This window comes from Scylla paramamosain, chromosome 17, assembly GCF_035594125.1.
Source record: "Scylla paramamosain isolate STU-SP2022 chromosome 17, ASM3559412v1, whole genome shotgun sequence".
NCBI classification, from domain to species: domain Eukaryota; kingdom Metazoa; phylum Arthropoda; class Malacostraca; order Decapoda; family Portunidae; genus Scylla; species Scylla paramamosain.
Genome location: NC_087167.1, coordinates 5,828,946 through 5,850,544, shown reverse-complemented (window position 1 = coordinate 5,850,544; position 21,599 = coordinate 5,828,946). Strand labels below are relative to the sequence as shown.

The 21,599-nt window shown below is 38.0% G+C and overlaps 1 protein-coding gene across 2 annotated transcripts; it reads right to left on the bottom strand.

Annotated features, from left to right (window-relative positions):
* Positions 1 to 197: 197 nt before the first annotated feature.
* On the bottom strand, positions 198 to 7,014 carry LOC135108376 (voltage-dependent anion-selective channel protein 2-like). Of its 2 annotated transcripts, none has more exons than XM_064019309.1 (3): positions 6,917 to 7,014; positions 2,899 to 3,103; positions 198 to 1,050 (listed from the first exon to the last, which is right to left on the bottom strand). In XM_064019309.1, exons 2-3 carry the CDS (start codon positions 3,095 to 3,097, stop codon positions 401 to 403), a joined length of 849 nt encoding a protein of 282 aa, XP_063875379.1. In that variant the 5' UTR covers positions 3,098 to 3,103; positions 6,917 to 7,014; the 3' UTR covers positions 198 to 400. The 2 variants fall into 2 exon arrangements, with proteins under 2 accessions (XP_063875379.1, XP_063875380.1); XM_064019310.1 differs by having other exon boundaries at positions 6,773 to 6,929.
* Between the last annotated feature and the right edge of the window lie 14,585 nt (positions 7,015 to 21,599).

Sequence of the window (21,599 nt, the reverse complement as noted above, 5' to 3'; positions counted from 1 at the left end):
TTAATGAAAGGTAACATACTTTCAATCATGTGATTGGAATCCTCTCATTAATATCATTCATTGTAGGGTAATTTAATTCAATGTGACTAAACAGGATTACACATCTGCTTATTTCTTCCTCATGAGCAGTCACATCCATCTCACCTCACAAGCAAAGTTCAGACATACATACAAGCATAGGAGATAAAACAATTTGGTGATCAGATAAGTTTATTGATGACATAATGAAGAATGATGTAGCTACCCCTACACCTGGGAAATGTACAAGTCTGGGATAAAGTTGCTGTACAGTGCTCATTTACACTACTGGAATTTAGCGGGCCCTGCCCCCCGCCTCCCATCCTTAACAATACTCAGCAGTCTTATCCCAACAGGCCCAAGCCGGCCTCCCCCATGACACCTAAGCCTCCAGCTCCATAGCCAAGCCCACCTTGTGGCCACCCTGGTTGAAGTTCTTGCCATCAATAAGGGTGGAGAGAGTGAGAGTGATGCCATCCCTAACCCTCTGCTGATATCCCAGACCCACCTGAGCAGAATTATTAACCTTGGCCCTCAGAGCTGCATCCTTGTCCAGAGCGTACTTGCATCCGATAGAAAAACGTGTGGTGTTGGAGCCAGCAGACCAGGCCAGGTCCACAGCACCCTCCAGCTCGGGATTGATCTTGTGGAAGAGGGATCCACCAAACTCTGCCCCGTCGTTAGCGTAGGTGTGCAAGATGAAGTCGGGATTGGTGAAGCCCACAGCAAAGTTGTTCTTGGTAAGCTTGGACTTGGCAGTATCAAAGGACATCTGGTAGCCTACCAACCAGTTCCTGTAGCTGGCCACAGCAGCACCATTGACCACAGGTCCACCCAGGTCCAGTGTGGAGTCCAGGTTGAGGGCGAGGGCATCAGTCTTGTAGGTGGACTTGAGCACTCCAGACTTCTTGCCACTCTGAGGTGCAAAGGTGGTGTTGAGCACCAGCTTGAGCCCCTTTGCCACTTTATCTTCCAGGGCAACCTCAGTATTTAGGGTGTTGTCTGTGTTCCACTTCTCAGTGAAGGTTAGACCTGAAACACATCAACAAGTGCTACTGAACTAGGAACATGCTTAATAATGGAGCACAATGTAAACTATGCTGAATATTAACATTATACACTTTAAGATGAATGACATCTTTAGATATCTAAAAGGTGATGGAGATGAAACATCTTTTCTTCTACGCTGGTCTAACATCCAAGTGTCTTACAACTGCTCTTCCATTTTCTCATGACTAAACCATTGCAGCACCCTAATCTGCTCAGTCAGATTAGAAACATCAGTTCACTTTCACAGTTATTCATTCTCTCTCAATCTATACAATAATTAAAAAATGTTCCTCAATCACTTCCTCTTAGCAATCCCCAATATTCCTACATAAGGCAGATGTTACCATTGCTCTTTGTACCCATGCCTAATAAAATACAATTAAACACCCTTTTAATTTCTCCTCGCACTCTTCCTGCTTCATTAGGACAGTCAAGTTTCATCTCACCATCTATTCCATCCATCAATTTCCTCCTTTACACCAAATAAGATCAGATATCTCATGACATCATCAATGCTGAATGTAAATGTCTCTGCAACTTGTCAAATTGATAGAATTTCTAAAGCATAAATATAATAAGTACAGCAGAACTTCCTTCAATTTACAGACATTGTCATTACATAAACAACTTCCAACAACATTTCATACATTTACGATATGTTAGAACAACTGACATGCATAAGGCCTAATGGGACCTCTTGAAGTCTATCAATGTAATAAATATCAATAAATCAATAAAAATAAAATAAAACAGTTTCAGTCTGTGAATCCTTCCATGCCACCAAGAAGGTGGCAAGGGCAAGCCATCTTTTACTGGAATGACATACTAAAGGTGAACATTTACTTAGCTTTGAAAACCTGACACCTTCGGGAACCCTAGAAGCACATGTATATGAAAATCTTGACTATGATAATCCTCTACTACCTCTATAAGGCAAGTGAAAATTGATTCCCATTAGTACTCTACTTTTAAGTCTGTCAAAACATATCACTGATACATGTTTGAGGTTAATAGTAGTGTTACAACTACACTGCTTTAACTACAGTTATGAGTTGGCTTCTCTTCACACAATAATCAACCAGCATACAATACCACTACCTTCAAGCAAAATTCATGTCTATTAAATCACACTGCCATTAATTAAGTACCATCCACTAGCATGTCCTTTAACACTGCTCTCACCACCAACCTGTACAATCCCAATGCAAGACGAACATCTCCCCAAACCAAACTAAAAGGCATCTCAGCGAGGTTGCTGGATAGCAAAGACCCAAACTCCTCAGCTCAAGTTTTGCATCTATTCCCTTACTATGTGAAAAGGGACTGCAGCAGGATGGACACAACCTCACAACCTCATACTGCCAGGGATATGAACCAATGATCTCTTAGCTGCAAGTACACTATACATTGCACTACCTTGTTGCTTTTCCTACCCTGTGCAGCGATAATTATCTTATTTGATTTCTGTTATACTACACAAAGCCTTGGTCTGCTCTACCCTGCTCCATGACTTTGCACATCTTGTCAATGAAAATGTGACCAGAGAAAAGATGAGAATTCTGGAAATTTTCACATTCACACTGACAAACCAAATATCAGTAACATCATTGTAATTCTGAATGCTAACATGTGGCTATCAATAAACCATGCATCTTATTCATTACTTGCCAATAATGCAGAATTATTTTCAATTTATGCTTCTTTTAGAACCACCAGTTACTGATGGCAGTATATAAGAGTTAGTATACAAGAGTCTGTCTTTTAGGTCTGGAGAACAGAAAATTTCACAACTAGAGGCATCACTCATTCCCATCCACCTCCTGGACTCACCGTGCTCCTTGACTTTGTACTTGGTCTCCAGGTTGCCGGCCACCTTGCCAGTTTCAAGAGCATTGTTGCCTCCTGCAGTGATCTCCACGCCTGTGCTGGTCTTGCTCTTGCATTCTAGCTTGAGTACTCCAAAGTGGTAGCCCTTGCCAAACACATCCCGGGCAGACTTTCCAAGATCTGCATATACTGGGGGGGCCATGGTGTCCTATGGAAGGATTAGATATTGAGATAAAATAAAAATTCATTGTAATATCATGTGCTCTCAAAAACTACTACTAATAATAATAATAATAAAAATACTATTGATATATCTATAATATATTTACTACTAACTCATGTCCAGCTTACAAGAGCCTACTGCAAGAAAAAAAAACCTCCCCACAATAGTTATGGGGGCATGTTAAGCAAGCATCCATGTCAAGCTGGTGTCTTGGCAGGAGCTTACAGTATGAAAGGAAATAATGTCCAAGTTATCTCTAACTTGCTCAAGATTTGTACCCTAGTCCTCTAAGTCTAACTTGCTCAAGATTTGTACCCTAGTCCTCTAAGTTGTGAGATGAGTGCACTTATCCCAATACAATCACTAGACATGTGAAAAACAGTGATGAAAATAAGATCCACCACATGTACAATAATGATATTGAATTATAATCCCTAGCAACTCTCCACATAAACTCTATATTACAAATTGAAGAATCCACATAATTTTTGCACAATTGAGTTTTCTTTCATTGATTTCATCTCATCCCTACTTCCTAAAATTACATTCAGTAATATAAACAGCTTCCAAATATATTGTCTAGCACTTGGATCAAATCCAACAAGTAGTATTATTTGCATGCATTCCTCTGTGAAGGAGATGCCAAGAGCCTCAGCATCATGCCAAGCAGAGGCACCCTGCGAGATGGTTCAAAGATCCATGACTCAATGAAATTTTATCCTAAATAATAAGTAAACTACTGATAATAAAATCACTTTATACATCACAGCAAACAAAATGGAACATTTTCTTAATCCCCAAGTTTATCATTCAAATCCAATACTGACATACAAGTGAGTTCCTGGTAATACTGATGGAGCAAACACATCATTATTAAATACTAAGGTAATGTATCTTACATTAGTATAATCTTAAGATGGTGTAATAAGAAAAGAGCAACTCATCTTGATAATACAGTATTCTTTTAGACTGAATTAAGATAATATTAAAATCCTTCAAATTTAAAACAATATGCAGACATATTGCCACAACCTCAAGACAGAAAATTTAAGTTTACAAAGAAAACTGATGAGACCTTCACTGTAACACTGTAAATACCTATAAATCAATTATTCAACAATCTCTCTCCCCTCCTACACATAAGAGAGAGAGAGAGAGAGAGAGAGAGAGAGAGAGAGAGAGAGAGAGAGAGAGAGAGAGAGAGAGAGAGAGAGAGAGAGAGAGAGAGAGAGAGAGAGAGAGAGAGAGAGAGAGAGAGAGAGAGAGAGAGAGAGAGAGAGAGAGAGAGAGAGAGAGAGAGAGAGAGAGAGAGAATGCATTAGAGGATTTCATAAACACCAGCACTATGTAAGACTATAATACCATATGTTCTGCTTATAACCTCTAGAGCAAATGATAGGCATCCATGGAACAGCAGTGAGTGGAACTATCCCTTAACACAACTGTTATAATGTTCTTCAGTGATCTGCATTGCAAAATATACTTGTCACAAAATATACAGTGACAGTATAGTCATAGTCAGAAGTTGAGTAATCTTTGCACTCATATCTAATGACTTCTGAATAATCCCTCAGTTCAAAGTCCTCTGACTTGCCAACTACCTCCTTACAAACCCTGATAACTGATAAATTCTTAGCATTACCAGAGGACCTGAGAATGAGGGAAGACTGCATGCAAACACCAAGACTTCTAACCATAACTGTAGACTGTCATGACCAACAGTATGGCAACACAATGTATTCATTTCCATCATGTGAAAAATTTTCCCATCTTAAGAACTATGATCTGCTTAAAATCAATAAGTTAACATCAGGATTTGTCTGGAAAGTCAGCATATCTAACTTCTGAGTATGAGAACACTGACACCAGGTTATTCAACTTGTGACCACAGTGACCACAACATACATAACTGAAAACAGGGGAACGCTAATAGTATAACCACACAAGGAGAGAAAAAAATAGGAGGCAAAGTACCTACACTGCCACACCTAAGGCTTCCTTCCCTCCTATCAGGGCCTTCTCTTCTCCTGAACTGATAAGGATGTGATAAACTAGATAACCTTGTTGTCAATGCACTTTTGCCACACCCATTACTTTCAAGTGCAATGCCCATCCAAAACTTTTTTTTTTATCAATATTATTCCCAGATCATAATATCTGACAATTCTCCACTCCTTGTTCTCCAACAATGCTAATAGGAATCTTTTCTGGGATAGAGCAAGGTAGACCATGTGGTAACTGGAAACATATTGACTTAATTGACTTACAATAATATCATGGTCTTTGGGTGTGGCACTGTAAGGTTTCCAAAAGAAAATAGAATATTATTTCATAGGCCTAGCTTCTTCTAGCATTATGGGTAAGCTAAGTATTGTGGGGGTTTGGATATAGGTTATACATCAAAATTTTTAGTACTGCATTGCACAACTCCAGTTTTGTAAATAGTACATGTGATATTGGCTTTAATTTCCTGTGTACATCACAGACATCATGCACACACAAACTGTGCCATCATTAGAGTATTGCAAGGTATGGACATGACATACTCAACTTTTACCCATAATTATGTGTTGTGCTGAACTTACATGAATCAGTATTAACAATATAATTTTAAAAAATGCAAAGGTAGTGTTAATGATTTGGTACAGTATTAATTTGTGAGCTACATAAGAGAAATAGGGAGTTTAAGGGTGACACCACTACCTAGAAACAGCTCTTGTAATTTAATCAATAACAGGTTATATGGGTTTCACTTTCTTTTAATCATATTTCTTACACAACCACAAGGAAAACAATGACTGTATAACTTGCGCACAAAGTTATGCATGTAGAAGAGTTTAAAATTAACAAACAAAGCCTGAACTCAATGCCAAAGCCCTTGAGGTGAGGGTACGGCACCGACCCAGAAGTGAGGTTATATAACAGCAACTCCAAGGGCTCGAGGGACTCAAGCCCCTCGAGAGAACGCAAAGGAGGATCATATTGATTTTATGGGTATGAAAGTGCTACTTGTCCCTTTCTTCAGAATATGCTCCCCATTCAACACGTGACACCAAAAACAAGTATACACTGAGGCCGGATGACGTGTTTACTGCAGCAATTTCTCATTACTATTCCGTCGTAGTTTTCCGGCACTTTGTGACTGAGTTTTTCTGGACGTTTTCACCTCGTAATAAAAACACTCACTGAAAATGATGCGAGTAGCTAAAGGGGTGAGGCTAAACAATTTAACCGTCACACCCCGTAACACTTGGCTAAGTAGTTCCTGCAGCCTCTCCTCCCCCTAGAGTAATCTCTTTTCCGCAACACTCACAGCTCACTGCCTCCTCTGCAGTACAATGTAGAGAACTCTTTCTTTTTATTTTTCTTTTTTTCCGAGGGTGAGGACACTTTCTATTATTTTGCCATGTGATCCCCCCCCCCTCTCTCCTCCCCGCCATCCAGTATAGCCATCACTCACTCCTAAACGAGCTGACCGTGAATGAAATATCCCTTGACAAGACATTCAAGGCATCACGAATTAAGGACACGATATGACACATGCGACGTAACTTACTAGACATTCTTATATTACTATTTTTTTGTTATAGTTTCGTCACACATACAAACCGGCAGAGTGCGTCGTCTGCTACCACGCCGAGAACCTACTTTTACCTAATTTTTCCAAATTGCTTCTTATTTTTTGGCTTCTGCCAGTTCTACGAGAACAGATGTATCTTGAGTGTGTTGCACTGGCAGGGAGAACAACTGAAATGTGTTAAGAGAGATGAAATTCGAGGAAACCAGAGGGAGACTTGCCTGGGTGTGAGTGGAGTGGCTCAGCGGGACGTGAGAGGAACTGACACGGAGCTCATCTGCTGTCCGTCCTTAGGTCACCCTGCCGCTCATTGGCCTGGCTTCAATCAATAATTGTTTCAGTTTGTATAAAGAAATTGTTTAACATTGTAAAATAAAAATATTTTTGTATTTAATTCAAAATTAATTGGAGTCCGAAATTCATGGGAATCTGGGCACACTTACTAACCACCAATTGATTTTGCCTCATTAAGATAAAAGTTGCATTTTGTTAATTTTTCATTATTTTTTTTTCCTTCATATACATCATAGGAGCTACGAAACAAATATGGGAGTGGTGTTTCTTCCATAATATATTCTCGATGTAGCCGCGGGGTTTCCCGCACGGCAGCCCTCTGCTAACCCGCATTATTTGAAGCCGTGCTTGATGACTCACTGTGACCATGTCATATTCGTAAGTATACTATTAATGACAGCAGTATTCTTGCATTGAATCTTACACGCTGAAGAAAACGCAAGGAGGATGTTATTTAAAACACATGAACAGGAAAATAACCAAACTTGTAGATTTACCCAGTCCAATCGCTTCGTTCCCGTCGACCTTTATTTATAATACACCAGCGAATACAGGGGGAAGGGACCTCCATGTAAAGGAAAAACTGCGTTGTTTGGGACTCCCCAAATAATGTTTGAAAAATGTATATACTTACTGTACTTGATTCTGTATTTTCCGGAGGGATGGCACATTTGTTTACCGTTGGCAGAAAGATAAAGCTGTCGCTTATATCAACTGCAATTAGTTTTATTTGTTATTCTGATGATCTGATATTGTCGTAATGGCTACTTATTACTTTGCCCTAAAAAGATACAATATATATATATATATATATATATATATATATATATATATATATATATATATATATATATATATATATATATATATATATATATATATATATATATATATATATCAACCTGTATCAGCATGACCTAAGCAAGTGTCTGATCTTCATTAATAGAAAGTGTCAAAGGGAGGATCAGGTAGGAAGAGGAAGAGGGGAAGCTAGAGAATATAAGGCGAGAAGAGGAAGAGGAGAGGATAAGAAGGAAGCGGCAAGCAGAAGAGAGGCGACAGCTGTAGGAGGAAAGAAGGTAAACACCAGGAGATGGAGAGAATAAGAAGACAGGAGGAAGAGATGGAGAGGATGAGAAGAGAGCAGGAGGAAAAGATAAGGAAACAGCAAGAGAAAGAGAAGGCAGAGAAAGAGCAGCAAGAAAAAGGCAGGAAGAAAACGCAGAGCATGACAGAAAATGTGACGAGAAACCCAAGAGGTGACCATGGCACTTGAAGAAAATAGCGTTTGGTTTTAAAGAAATCGTTCAGAAAATGTGGAAAAAATAAATAAATAAATAAGTAATGAATTAATTAAATAAAAAATCGGATCAGAATAAAGGGAAACAAGACTTTCTGTTCCTTAGTTAAGTCACTCACAGTTGAGGTGCGTTCCCCGCTATACAGTCACGCCATGTGCTGTAATATCTATCATTCTAATTCACCACACGGAATAATGAACGGCGTTGCGCTGAAAGCTCCACCAAGACCAAGGAAGGCTGTGGGTGTGGTCTTCGGAGGCAGCTGCTTCATGATGCTTCTTTAAACTTTCACGGGCATTCTGAAACTTTTTGTCCTCTCAGTATGACTATCTTTAAGAGTGAACTTATGATACACTCAAAGAAAAAGTCAATTAAAATCTAATGAATTAATACAAGCCGAAAAAAAGCAATAGATGTAGACTAATATATATATATATATATATATATATATATATATATATATATATATATATATATATATATATATATATATATATATATATATATATATATATATATATATATATATATATATATATATGTTACAGTCAATACCTGAATCCAGACAATTTGTAAAGTGACTTATTTTTTCAGGCAATTTGTGAACTGCCTGGTTAGGTTAGGTTAGGTTAGGTTAGGTTAGGTTAGGTTAGGTTAGGTTAGGTTAGGTTAGGTTAGGCTTAACCTAACCTAACCTAACCTAACCTAACCTAACCTAACTTAACCTAACCTAACCTAACCTAACCTAACCTAACCTAACCTAACCTAACCTAACCTAACCTAACCAGGCAGTTCACAAATTGCCTGAAAAAATAAGTCACTTTACAAATTGTCTGGATTCAGGTATTGACTGTAACATATATATATATATATATATATATATATATATATATATATATATATATATATATATATATATATATATATATATATATATATATATATATATATATATATATATATATGAATAGGAAAATAATAAAAAGACTGAATGAGTTAATTAATAAGGATAATAACTTGATGTGTGAGGAAAGTAAATTAAAACTTAACTTGCACTAAATAAAAACATGAAAATACAGAAAAAAAAGATAAGATAAATAATAATAATAATAATAATAATAATAATAATAATAATAATAATAATAATAATAATAATAATAATTACGAGCAAAGCGAAGGGTTTTTTTTTTATTTTTTTATTGAAGTTGGAGTAACATTTTGAGCGGCCCGGCCAGGCCCGACCAAGCCCGGCTCGACCCGACCGTTACGTTACTCAAACGGTAATATCTCTGAACTAAACGACTGATCTTAACGAAAATAGCACAATATGACAGCAAAACTCTATCAGTTTTATATTGTATAGCTTTCATTTCTTCTTCTGTTTGAAGTCGGTTGTTAACTTCAAAAAGTAAGAGTGTCGAAAATGGTATTTTGTAGTGATCCTCACTTTTCTGGAATTTTTCACTTTCTTTTTGTCTCAACGAGAACCGATACATACTACTGAACGTACAATGAAATTTCCTATCTAGCGGTATAGGACCTCAACCATTCAGCCAGCGCAAAGTTTTCAGCTAGAGTGATTTGAATATTAGCCAGGTTTCCCGGCCCGTCGCGGCCGCTATTCAAACGTTTGATATTTCATGAACTAGGCTGCCGAAATTAGCACCATATGATAGCATAACTCTATCAGTTTAGTATGATGTGGCTTTCATCTCTTCTATTGGGGGTGATTCAATTGGTAACTTGAAAAAAAAAAAAAATCTGTCGAAAATGCGATTTCATAAATAACTTTAATTTTCATCAACTTTTGTTTGTCTCAACAAGAGGAGGAACATACCACTGAACGCACAATTAAATTTCCCACCCAACATTATATACCACAATTATTCCGCCCTCGCAGTTTTTAGCTAGAGTGATTTGAATATTACCCCTTTCACGATTTGTGGCTCGCTTCCACCTTTTCATTATTTTACTGTTATATATAAATGAATAAGTTATTTTAGGTTAGGTTATTTTAGGTTATTTTACTTTAGGTTAAGTTAGGTTATTTTAGGTTACTGACCGCTTCGCTCGTCAGTCGTCTATCGAGGTGTTTTACTGGTAATAATAATAATAATAATAATAATAATAATAATAATAATAAACATAATAATAATAATGATAATAATAATAATAATAATAATAATAATAATAATAATAATAATAATAATAATAATAATAATAGTGTTCTGTAGATGGACAGAGCAACGAAGCACTTCAAACATTCAGTGTGCGTGTTAGGCAATGAAATGATGTCCAATGAAAGAAAATATGAATAAAAATCAAATAAATTAATGAAACGATCCCCCCACCCAATAAAAAAGCATAGAGTAACGATAAAAGGAAATATAAGTGAGATAATAAACAATAATGATGACCAACGGATCAGAATAAAGGGAAACGAGACTTTCTGTTCCCTGGTTAAGTCATACAGTTGAGACGCGTTCCCCGCTGTACAGCTCTTATCAACCGAATTTCCTACTTGTTGCCGATAATGCCACATTATCTATACAGGGCCATGGCCTCACAGCATCAATAACACTCTGAAGCGTGAACACAAACATGAAAGTAAATGGGTACACGTCAATTAAATAACCTTGAATTTAAACATGACCCACTTATGTTATCTCATCCATTGATGATACATTTAACTCAATGTGACCGTATTTTAATATATAGCTTCACACCACTAAATTAAATCAAATTAACGACTGAACATTTTTTGAGAGTCACTGTTGATGCAGCATAACTCAGGCAAATCAATGGTGTACTAGACAAAATACCCATTTCTTTAAATACCTATTACTTAAGACTATTATAGGGAGGAGCATATCAAACTTGTCTCGATGTGTTCTTAGTATGCAAAGAGTTTTCTTTCTTTTTTTTCTTTTATGTTTCAGGGAGGGCTGCTAATGGAAAAAGATTGAATAAAAAAGTAGATAAATAACGCTCATATGTTGTCCCCAGAAAGAAAATAGGAGCAAGATAACCCACTTACTTTCTGAGGAATCTTGGCATTCCATGTCCCAGACAGGAGGAAATACAGAAATTGGTTATTTTTTTACATAAGTAAGTTGGAAAGAATAGGGATGAGCATAAATAGAAACTCCTGTGCAGCAATGCAGCGGGAGACGGAGGCATGCAATTGGCAAGTTCGGAATAACATTAACCATGGAAATGACGGTAGAAGATAGTAAGATATGCAACATGTACGGCAGAATCAAGACAGTCTGTTAGAGAAGAATCGATGAGGCGAATTAGGCTCCACTTTCTTTAGGAGGGCCTAGGAGCTGAATCTCTCCATTATGCGAAGTAGTAATGTACTCTATACATGGACGGATAAAGCCCTTGTGGAGGAGGAAACGTATTGGCGGAGACGACACAGAATGCACGATTTCCCGCAGTCATTGTTACACACACACACAAATCATCTACTCTCATAATTAAAAGTAAATAATTAAATTAAATGACGTTTTATATTATAAATCTTATCTCATGTTTCTGTTTAATGCCGAAATGATATATACATCATACTTCCTATTAAGAACCCCTGATGGCGTCCTACATACTGAGTTCTCAGGAATACCAAGCTGTTATCAGATTTCTCATAATTATATCCCATCAGCTGGCGGCGGTTCAGAGCTTTAGTCTGAGCATGCTTACGTGAAGTTAAAACGAACAGAAGAGAATACCCATCACACGCTTGCAACAGTTTAATGTTCTACAGCTGTCTATTTCCGTAGTGCTGTAGTAACAATAACTAAGAGAACAGCGGAACAAAGGATAACAACAACAAAAATTAGTCAAGAGATATGGAACGTGCGAGATAAACAGCTGCAACGCATCGACAGTAATCACACACGTACAAATTAATATACACACGAGGAAAAAAAGAATTCTTCAACCAGCAATTATTTCAGTCTTCAGGGTAAATAGATTACAAAACACGGAGAGCGAGAGAGGAAGGAATGGAGGTGGAGAGACCATTTTGAGATGATAGTTAACACACACACACACACACACATGTGTAATATATATATATATATATATATATATATATATATATATATATATATATATATATATATATATATATATATATATATATATATATATATATATATATATATATACGAGTATATATATATATATATATATATATATATATATATATATATATATATATATATATATATATATATATATATATATATATATATATATATATATATATATATATAAGAGAGAGAGAGAGAGAGAGAGAGAGAGAGAGAGAGAGAGAGAGAGAGAGAGAGAGAGAGAGAGAGAGAGAGAGAGAGAGAGAGAGAGAGAGAGAGAGAGAGAGAGAGAATAAGGGGGCTTTGGGAAAAAGGAGGAACAGTAGGTGGACACATACGTCATAGCAAGGACAGGTAGATATGTCAGTGTGACGTGTCGTGCAACACACACACACACACACACACACACACACACACACACACACACACACACACACACACACACACACACACACACACACACACACACACACACACACAAACATTGTTGCGAATCTCACTGATGACTTCGTATGTCACTTAGCACCCCGCTCAGATCGCAAGGGTTTTCACTGAATAGCCAGCCTCCTCCTCCAGCAAGAGGTGTATAGTGTTTGAAAACTGTCAGCCGTGCGCACAAATCGGATTGTGTGAGGTGTAGCTGTCTCCATTAGGATGGCGTTGGAGACCACGAGTCTGACACGTGCTCCTCAAGACCAGAATTAAAAAGCATACGCTGATCTTCCTTTAGTTTCTGACTAGATTTGCAACCATACACTGTGCATGAAGCTATTGGAGCCCGCGGAGTGCATCGAGTTCCTCTGCTCTCCACGTTGATTGGGTCAAGGGCAGACTGACTTCAAATCTGCTGCTCTTGAGCCCCGCCGAGAGCATTCAGTCTACGTCATGTGCCAGGTAGCCCAGTTTTCAGTCAGATACGGACCAACCTTATACTCTTTTAATCCTGTTCAAGACTTCACGTCTTGGCGTCATGCGAATGTGTTGGACACAGCGTAGCCCTTTAAAATATACTCAAGTCACGTCATCATCGTGGGTCCCCCGCCTCCCCCTCCTACCCAACATCACATTCTGAACTAACCCACTCCCCAGCCACCAAGACGACACCCTGTGATGGGACGAGACTTATTTATTTATTATTTTTTTCAATAATCTCGCGTGGACAGAGAAGGAATTAAACTTGGGTACCGCGTGTCTTTATCTTTACTCCAGGTAGTAGTGATGCAAAAATAATGATGATGATGATGATGATGATGATGATAATAGTAATAATAATAATAATAATAATAATAATAATAATAATAATAATAATAAAATAACAACAACAGCAACAAGGGATGACAAGACCTAACACTTACTTTACAAAATCCACCGATAGAGGGCAGTGCAGTCGTTTTAAGATTTTGTCGATAGAGGATGGTACTGTGCTTACATACTGTGTATTCATTCTGGCAATACAAAACTGCAGATGGCAAAAACACCTTCTTTGAAGTTAAAAAAGGATGATAGTGAAAATAAGACGGTGGGGTTTCACTCACAGTGCTCTCCTGAACAGGGAGGAATCAAAAGCATTTCGTGTCATCAACTACTCTCCTCTAACTCACTGTTTTCAGCCTCTCTCTCTCTCTCTCTCTCTCTCTCTCTCTCTCTCTCTCTCTCTCTCTCTCTCTCTCTCTCTCTCTCTCTCTCTCTTCGCTGCAGTGTTGCATTTCTTGCTATTTTCTATCGGTACTTTCACGCTAACTGTTCTCCTGATCTTGTTAACTGCAAACCTCCTCCCCTCTCCAGCGGTGCCACATGCATGCACAAGGCTTTCTACTCATCCCTACTATATCCGCTTCCCTAATGCAAGAGTTAACCAGCATTATCGATCCATTCTTTTTACTGGTAAACTCTCGAACTCCCTACCTGCTTCTGTGTTTCATCTCGCCTCTGAATTTAATTGTTTCAAGAAGGAGGTTTCAAGACACTTCTCATATTTTGGATAATCTTTTTTTTTTACTATGCTCTGTTGGGAATAGCACCTTCATTAGGCGGTTTTTTTTTTTTTTTTTTGATGATGTATAGATGTAATGTTCTGTTGTCCTAGGCCAGAATCCATCTTACATAAAAAGTTTCATGCAGGGACTGTCACATGTGGGCCTGATGGCTTCTTGCAGCTTCCGATATTTTCTCATGTTCTTATATTTTAAATTCTTGAGCCGTAAGTTCCTTCTTAGTTTCCTGGCTTAGTGCGTAACACCTGAGAAAAGTTATCACATTAAGAGACTGCCACAGCACGACAGCCGGAGTGGTGGTCGGATAAACACTGGTGGCACAAAAGGAAATGTCAAAATGAATGTTCAGAGTCTGGAAGGAATACGCTTTACAGACTCACCATCAGTTAAGGGACGTGTGATTTAGGCAGGATGTTTAGACACAGTGGCGTCCTCACCTGCCATATGCTTTACTATTTTAATCAGTAAACATCTATGTTTTCTTTTTTTTTTCAATTCAATTTTGGTTTTAGGGACTGAGGAAGCTTTCTCCCCAATCAAAAAAAAAAAAAAAAAAAATGCATGGGGAAGCTACACACACACACACACACACACACACACACACACACACACACACCACCTGCTCGGTTCCCAGACAGGTGAACGACGTACATCCCCTCATTTCCCAAAAGATGCATTTCCGCCCTTCACAGCACCCTCACTATAGATAAGACGTGGGGCATAAAAGGAGGGAGAGGAGCGGCCTGGACGTATTCTGCCTCGCTGCCAAACCTCCATCAGCGACTTCTTCAGCACCATCGTCAAACAAGATTTCACCTGCGTCATGTCAAAGTTTCTTCTGACGGTGGCTTTGCTGGTAAGCAGCTCTCCTAAACATTAATCTCTCTCTCTCTCTCTCTCTCTCTCTCTCTCTCTCTCTCTCTCTCTCTCTCTCTCTCTCTCTCTCTCTCTCTCTCTCTCTCTCGCCATTCACACAGTCCCAGTCACATACAGTAACTGCAGTCATTTATTGTATTGTATAGCACCAGTCACTCACAGTACCAGTCTCTCTCTTCCACACACACACACACACACACACACACACACACACACACGTGCACACGGTGACAATCACACGCACAGTAACCGTCACACAACGCGTCAACAGTCATGTAGCACCAGTGACAAAACAAGTGTCTTTCCTAACCATATATTTATACTTCGCCTCACAAAACATAGAGGTACAACATTTCTCTCTCTCTTTCTACCCAACAGGGATGCCTTCTTCCCTGGGCGCTGGCGATCTGCGAGCCGGACTGCAGTGGGAAGCAGCCAGGCGAAAAAACAGGAGACCCAAAGGACTGTCACAAATATTACATATGTATGGCAGGCGAAATACCTTCCGACGCCTCTTTACCGTGTGGGAATAACAACCACTTTGATCCACTGATAGGAGAGTGTGTAAGTGGCGGCAACTGCATACCTAGCTGCGTCTTACCTCCATGCCACATCACGTGTACCACCAGTGTTGACATCATCTCCGATCCCTTTAACTGCACTGTGTATAAGGTGTGTATGGGCGGAAACTATATCGGCTCGTATCAATGTCCGCCTGACACGCCGTACTTTGATGGCGAGTTCTGCCAGATTGACCCAGACAAGTGCTGCAGCGAGCTATGCACACCGTTTTGTTACCCTGATGTGGTACAGGCACCTGACCCTAATGACTGCCGCTCTTTCTACATCTGCGAGAAGGTGGGGCCGCCGGAGGCGAACAACCACTTTCAATGCGACGATAATCAAATTTTCGATTTCGTTCGTGGCCGATGCGTTACAGGGGACTCCTGCAGAAATCTGTGTAGTCGATATAACTAAGGAGACTCCAAGCCCTCTCGCAGCTGTCACCACGCATATACCCCAGGTGGTGAGTGCATGGATTCCCTCACGTGCCACTCTGCAACTTCCCTTATTGTATATACCTATCAAGCTGTCCTTGTTATTCCTGGGAAAAAAAAATCCATATGGGGAAGATTGTAAAGTCACGAATCCCATGTTAAATTGCTTTTATTCAACTTGTATCTCCTCTTTTATTTATTGATCAATTTCTTTCATTCAAAAAGCATTTTAATCAAAAAGGACAGGAGAATAAATCCTATCCTCTATTTTTTTTATACAATAGTAAAAGATTTTTTTTTAAGTATGATGAAAAAATGAAAAATTTAGATTTTTAAATATTTGCCAAAAAAAAATAAAAATTAACTTCAAATAACAATTCAGAGGGTAGTAATTATTCTTCTCTCATACTTTCATAAGCTGCAATAGCCCATATTTATGTAACAGGAATAACAACGGAGAAGATCATTTTTATACTGCAAATCCGTCATTTTGAGGAATCGAGCGATAAAGTTGAAGGAGTTAGTGAACTTTACCTATTGCAGCTCAGGACTTGAAATTCACAGGATATATACATCAAGAAATATGGAAAAAAAACAGACAGAGTTTCCTTTAGTTACTCTGATTATTTTCTGTACATAGGGCTAGAGCGATCCATGATTTCATGCTTGAGTTAGCCGGGGATGGGATTAGGGTCAGTACAAGAATTTTATTATATTTCGCCATATTTCAAAGTAAAAACCAGTATTCCACTGTTTGAAATAAATAAGATATTAATGCAAAAGATATCTGATGCAGATATATTGCTTATTTGTTGGATTTACGAAAAAAAAAAAAAATATTGCATATAAATTTAAGAAATATTAGTTATAGCTAGAATTTTCGTTCTCTCATGTTGTACGTAGAGAGAGAGAAACATAGATTTTCATAGGAGGCCAAAGAAAAAAAAAGCATACTTAAGAAAAATATGAAAAAAGAGGAAAAAAAAAAAACTATCATACCTGTACCGCGGCGCATAAAACCGCAGAATTTCATGACGATTGCATATCCTAAACATTTTTTTATCACAATGTTGCATATACCAAGAAAGTGGAAAAAAAATACAGAAAATATAAGAAAGTTTTTTTTTTTTTTATGTCGCCTACTTATAATCCCCCTTATAAGCTGAAATGTCCTTATTATCTTTAAACATGTCTAAATTTACATCCCCCCTCAACACCGGGCATCCTGTGTTTTCCTCCTTTCCTCCTTTACTATCATGTACCTCCCTCCTTTTCTCCCATTTATAAGAATAGATGGATGAAATGAAAAGAAAAAAATACGAAAGGAAAAAAAATATAAAGAAAGGAATAATAGAACAAAAGGTGTCTGAAGCAAGACCATGTAAGAATAAATAATTTCACTTTACAATATATGTTAATTATTATGGTGTTTTATTATTATAATTATTATAGGTGTTGTTGTTGTTATTGTTGTTGTTGTGATCATCATCACCATCGCCATTATCATCATAATGATAATAACAAAAACAATAGCAGCAGCATCAGCATCAGCAGCAGCAACAACAACAACAACAACAACAACAACAACAACAACATCAATAATAATAATAATAATAATGATAATAATAATGATAATACAATTATTACTTTTCATGAATATGTCCCCAGATTCTGAATATATTCTAACCTTTGATAGTGGTTTCATTAGGCTGGCACAACAGCATATCCGAAGTACAGTATTCACATAAAGGCAATGAATAAAAACAGGGACAGCAAAGTCTGCAACATCAGTGGACTCAAACTGCAAGACAAAACCCACAAGACCTCCCATCCACACACGCTGACTCACAATTATTCATTTATCTTCAATGCAACGAAATATGGTGTTTGAGGCTTGTTAACCGACTTTGCCTCCCAATATGCACGGACTGTATTCTTAAGACCTCAGCAGGCTTCCACGGGGACTATTTTTCAAAGGTCACAGAGATAGATAGGGGAGTTCTTATGTTTTTTTTTTTTTTTTCCCCTAATTCTTAAAAAAAAAAAAAAAAATATGTTGGATTAAAACACCTCTGAAAAACAGTAACTTCTACTAGAGCCTGTTATATTATGGACCCCATACTGTTGTACTTTTTTTTTTTTTTTTTAAGCAATTGAAGCAACATTCATAGCATGAAGATGACGGCGATGTCCCCAGAGAAGAATTTTGGGCCGATTTCATTGACACATATAAAGCACAGCTTGTCTATGGAAGGTAAAAAGTAAAGATTATAACGACAAAGATAAAAGGAATGCAGCATATGGCATTTTTTTATAGGAGAAATTACAAGAAAAAGATGCAACGGCCACTCGAGACTGTTGCTGATAAAAAAAAAAAAAAAGAATAAATAAATAATTAATAAATAAACGACAGCAGGGGTTGTTTCCAGAAAACAATAAAGGAAATTGCAGAATCCATGAAGGCTGGATCAATTTTCAGTTCATTTAGTAGGTAATCATGAAACAATTAACTTTTCTTCTTTAGCCACTCTCTGACCCATGTTTTTCTTTGTCGCTGAGGTTTCTCTAGTTCTGCTGCGATGTATGGCACAGCGATGGTTCCAAGAGCACAATCTCTATCCTCATCGCTGAGTAGAGAGGCAATGTTCACACTCTGTTATGTCTCGGGAGAACTGAAGTAAACCCAGTGTATGGCGGCCATGACGGAAGAGAGGGGGAAGAGAGTTTCAAAGTGTAATTCCTCTACTGTACTGTTCAGTGCCTCAAAAACTTCCAATCCAAACTTCCATTGGACTGTACTTGAAAATACTAGAAATAAAACATTCGCACAAATTTTGAATGTTTTATTTTGTATTGTCGAATAAATTTTAGTCGACGATACAAAATTGCATAATAATAGATTTTGGCAATTTAAGATAAGAAAATGAAAAAAAAAGAATAGTGTCTTGCCAGAGGAACGAAATGCATAAGTTATGATATTATAGTGTGATAGAATAGTAATAGAATAGCGTGATAGAATGGTGTGATAAAATAATGACTCGCAGAGGAACGAAATAGCTGTGATAGAATAATGTTATAGAATAGTGTGACAAAATAGTGATTTGCAAAAATGTACGAAATAAACTGTGATGTAAATGACGTACCGTTGCCAAGGCGGAGCTCCCTACCGGTGTCTGACCGAAGCAGTGTTGTCATTCAGAGGTGGTGGTGGTGTCTATATGCTTTTTACTCGATTTGTATCGCTCAAATTTACCTCATTGATCATCCATAACGGCTCAAGAACACCCTGGGTTTCCTTAGTGTCACTGGTAAGCCAGAAAATGGAGACAGATCACTGACCTCCTTAGTGTTAGGCGAAAGTGGACAGTCATCTCTCGGTGCAAACTGGCTAGGGGAGGGATTCTTAATAAGTGTCTTAAAGATGAGGGTGAGGGTGTGGTGGTGAGACCTTGCAGGGATAATATTGAGACTAGGTCTCAATATCATCCAATCCATTAATTTCACTTCTGATCTCCACTGTGTAGATCATATGAAAAAAAAAAAAATGTTTTTGCCAAGAAATTAAGTCATATTCTTGAAAGATTTCAAGTCCACTCGGTCGCATTGACTTGTAAGCTAAGGGGTAAATCTTACCAATGGTGGCTGCCTCTATTCTAATCACGCCTCTCTCCAGGGATAGCTTGGAGATATGGTGGGAAAGCGGGGTTTTAGGGTGGGAACGCCAAAATAGGTTAAATTTGGGAAACTTTAAAAGTTTAAGGAGAAAAACACAATTTTTGGGGGAGAAAAAACCTTAAAAAGTCAACAAAGGGAATATCGAACTCCCACCTCCCACACTAACCTAACCTAATCTAAACTAGCTGACCACCCATAGGGACTAACCCAACATTACCTAACCTAATCTAACCTAGCATTACCTAACCTAACATTACTTAACCTAGCATTACATTACTTAACCTAGCCTAACATTACCCAGTCTAACTTAAAGTAGTTGGGGGGGACAGTTTCCCCTCCTGGACATCCCCCCTTAAGGATTCTAACCTAAACTAACTTAACCTGACATTATCTAACTGAACTGAACCTAACATTACCTAACCTAAACTAGCCAGGGGTGGTTTGCTCCCCTTTCACCCCCTTATGGACACTAACCTAATATTATGCCAGCACACCACACTAACAGAAATGATTTGGAAGTACTCACAAAATTAAGATGTACAGATCCCTGGGTATCCCATTGTGATGCAAAAAAGTTGAGTAGACCCAAATTGGAATCCGTGCACCTGCCTGACTCCGTGACGAAAGTAGAACTGATGCGGCAACCCCCCTGCTGCCTTTCATAGCCTTATGGAGGACATGTGGACTAATTTCAAATTGCTTAGGCTATTTGAATTAGTGGCACTATGTACAGTATAAATGTGTCATGCATAAAGCCTTATTTGATTGCATATTAATATGACAATTAATTTATATCCAGTGCAACAGAAATATTAGTCAGTAATACAGTGGTGAATAAAATACCTGCCACAAGAATAGTTACTGTGGTGACGTGATGCAGTCACAGTACCTGCATACCAACATACTAACACACACATTACATTGTATCCCTCCAAGTGAGCCTTAACAACACGGACTTAGAATTTGTGATGTTGTGCAATACGAATCACATCCCTGTAACATGACCAAGCACGATCCCCAAAACAGAACCACCACACACATGTTGTGCCATATATGCATAATCTAGCTGATCCATGAGGAGCCGTTATTGATAAGATTAACTAGTTAAGGTTATTTTCATAATCCCACTTTACAGGCTCTCTTGAAAGATTTGGCTGGTAGGGAGAGTACATATAAAGTGGAGTGAAAGCACAGTAACATTTGGACAAGGACAAGAACATCCGAGCAGTGTTTCTGTTATAAAAACAAGTAATGTTTCAAAATGTTCCATAGAGTACCTTGATGGTTACTGACACACAGTGGGCCAACCACAGAACCATATGTTTGTTGCACAATTGATTTCTTGACTGTTTACAGTTTTTTTGTGTTTGTATGGTTGTGTGCTGTTTCCTCTGTAATTATATTATTTCATGTGGTATAATAGTAATAGTTCTAGAAAGTGCACTACTGATATGCATTATTGCCCATATATAATGCTTATTAATGATAATATAAAGTTTCAAAAACTTTGACACCCATTTTCAAATATTTAGATTGTAAGACCACTTAAATTACTAAGGGATGTATTAATTGACAATTGAATATCTATTTTTGGTCTAAAATTTCTCTCTCTCTCTCTCTCTCTCTCTCTCTCTCTCTCTCTCTCTCTCTCTCTCTCTCTCTCTCTCTC